The sequence below is a fragment of the Plasmopara halstedii genome (assembly GCF_900000015.1).
Source record: "Plasmopara halstedii genome assembly, contig: Scaffold_292, whole genome shotgun sequence".
In the NCBI taxonomy this organism is placed as follows: Eukaryota; Oomycota; class Peronosporomycetes; order Peronosporales; family Peronosporaceae; genus Plasmopara; species Plasmopara halstedii.
In genome coordinates, this window is record NW_020187213.1 from 699,826 (window position 1) to 702,402 (window position 2,577).

A 2,577-nucleotide genomic window follows, 5' to 3' on the forward strand; every position below is an offset into this window, starting at 1 on the left:
CATTATTTCAATCAGCTGTAAGGATTTTCGCATCATGCGATTTCAGCTAGACACCCACCCTTCTATTGCCGAGGATCATGCGCATAAACTTCGCGCAACTATTGCAAAAGAAGCTGATGCTTCTCAGCGGTATACTGTTGTCAGCAGGGGCAGTCCAATGAGAACCACACTATCTGGAATTAAGATATTTTCGGATTTTGCTAGTGACAGCGATAGGACACTTGATCGAAAAGGAAGTGGTGAAGGCAATTTTCCGCATCATAGCAAGGAACCCAACCTTTACTCGACGTTAAGCTCATCACGAAGTTCGGCTAATGCTGCACTACCAGTGCTATCCTCAGATCCAATTTTGACAATTTCTCGCGAGAAAAGTGGATCTTTTGCGTTGGCATATTCAATTGGCAATGTCCCATCAGATAAAAATGGCTGGAATTTATTTGTAGACGAGCGTGAGTTTAGGCGCCAAATAGATGGAGACCCTGCTGTTTCCTCATACCTGAAGGTACGAGATGTTTTAAATTACCATTTAAATGTGTCAAATGACTCAACCTTGTCTTTTTTGTCATACATCAAAGTTCTACAAGAATGATCGGGGAAATATTTGCAAGACTTACCCGTCAAAGCTGCTCCTTCCAGCATCTACAACTTCCGTTACGTTGGCTAAAGTGGCTGATTTTCGCGCTAAGAATCGGCTGCCTGTGATAACATACTATCATCGTCGTAATAGGTGTGTCCTGACTCGCTCAAGCCAACCCCTTTTGGGAAATTTGCTCTCAGGAACCTCAAACGTGTCGGACCAGCTACTTTTGGGAGTGTATCGTCGACTCCCTGATATCATCAAGAACCAGTCGCAATCATCTCAATCATCTCGGCCTCTTTATATTTTCGATGCGCGAAAACCAAAAGCTTCAACAGGAAATCGTCTCATGGGTAAAGGTGGAGTCGAGACGCCTCAAGATTACCCGGGTGCCGTTGTCCATCATTTGAACATCGCCAACATGTATCGTATGCAGTCTTCATATATGGGGTTGATGAAGCTGCTCCTACCAGGTGGTGTGGACGACAACGACCGTACTTGGCTATCGAGTGTGGAATCGACGAGATGGCTGGATCATGTTCGATTGGTGCTTGGTGGTGCTTTAAAGATCGCACGTGTATTGGAATCAGAAGGAGCATCAGCGCTAGTACATTGTAGCGATGGCTGGGACCGTACTTCGCAGCTGTGTGCACTTGCACAACTAATGATCGACCCGTACTACCGAACTATTCGTGGATTTGCTGTACTTGTAGAAAAAGACTGGTTAGCATTCGGACACAAATACGCAGAAAGGTGCGGTAGTGATCGTAGCCGGGACCCACAACGCAATAAGTCATCACCCGTCATGTTACAGTTTCTCGACGCCGTCTGGCAAATGCAACGACAGTATCCCTATTCGTTTGAATTTAACGAAAGATTCTTGTTGCATCTAGCAAACTCACTGACCTCGGGACTTTATGGCACATTCATGTATGACTCGCGACTTCAGCGAGATGTGAACGAAGTGAAGAGCAGTACGGTCTCTGTGTGGACACCAGTGCTAATGAAGCCATATTTATATACAACGAGTAATTATAAGATGCACGATGGCCCAATCTGGCCTTGGGTAAGCTGCACCATGATTCGCCTTTGGGATAGCTACTTTTTCCAGTGGCATCCCAAGTTTTATAAATGTCAATGGGTATGCAGTCTGGTCTCTCATGGTCCTCTCACGTGTCATGATGGTAAGGGTGCTAGCGCAGACAACAATCGAGAGGAGGATCAACACGACCAAGTCTCGAACCTCAACTCCAGCTCCGTCAAACACAGCTAGTATGAAAGAGTTTTGGGGACATTTACTGTAATCGAAGCTAATGGTAAAGGGGTGTGCAGTCCCATGGCAACTAAAATAGAACGCTTCTTGACACTTGTGAATCTTGGACTCAAAATGTTTTTTTATCATTATAGTTTCAAACGAATGTGTCAAGAATACGCAGGTCAAAACACTGGGCTCACTATAAACTGAATCCTGAAATTGTTTCACTCAACCGCTCGTAAGTTATTATCTCAGTATTGTGATCCCGTACAGCTCGCAATTACCCAATAAGTGCCTTTTGAGGCAAGTATAAAACTTTCTGGTGCGTCAAAAATATGAACATGCGGTTAAAATTTAAAATCGCGGTATATACCTGGCCGATTGTGCAGCTTGAGAGCTCTTTTTTTCGATTGAAAAGGTGGTAAAATTTACGAACACGATCAACTTCAAGTATTGTCGTCGAATTCGAAGAGTATGTCTTTTAAGCGCGTTGACTCGATGGGCGTTTGGGGCGACAAATAACGGTTGACCACCGTAATGATGGCTTTCTAGCTAGCGCCACGACTCAGTTGTGCGTGATCACAGACTGCGCAGGTTTATGTCGACTTATTGACTTTTTGGAATGGCTGTCCATTATAAATATACCAAATGCATATTAACGGATTTTTACGAATATAATACCTTCTTCTATTACAAGCCCCCATCGAATTTTCGACAATGTTCTAGAAATAAAAGACCGCTTCGA

General features: G+C 44.0%; 1 protein-coding gene across 1 annotated transcript; it reads left to right on the forward strand.

The window, feature by feature from the left end:
• Positions 1-34: 34 nt before the first annotated feature.
• Positions 35-1,850, forward strand: PHALS_05977 (myotubularin-like protein; the record flags this gene model as incomplete). Its single annotated transcript, XM_024723310.1, has 2 exons — positions 35-502; positions 576-1,850. The coding sequence occupies 2 exons, from the start codon at positions 35-37 to the stop codon at positions 1,848-1,850; spliced, it is 1,743 nt and encodes a 580-aa protein (XP_024574300.1).
• Between the last annotated feature and the right edge of the window lie 727 nt (positions 1,851-2,577).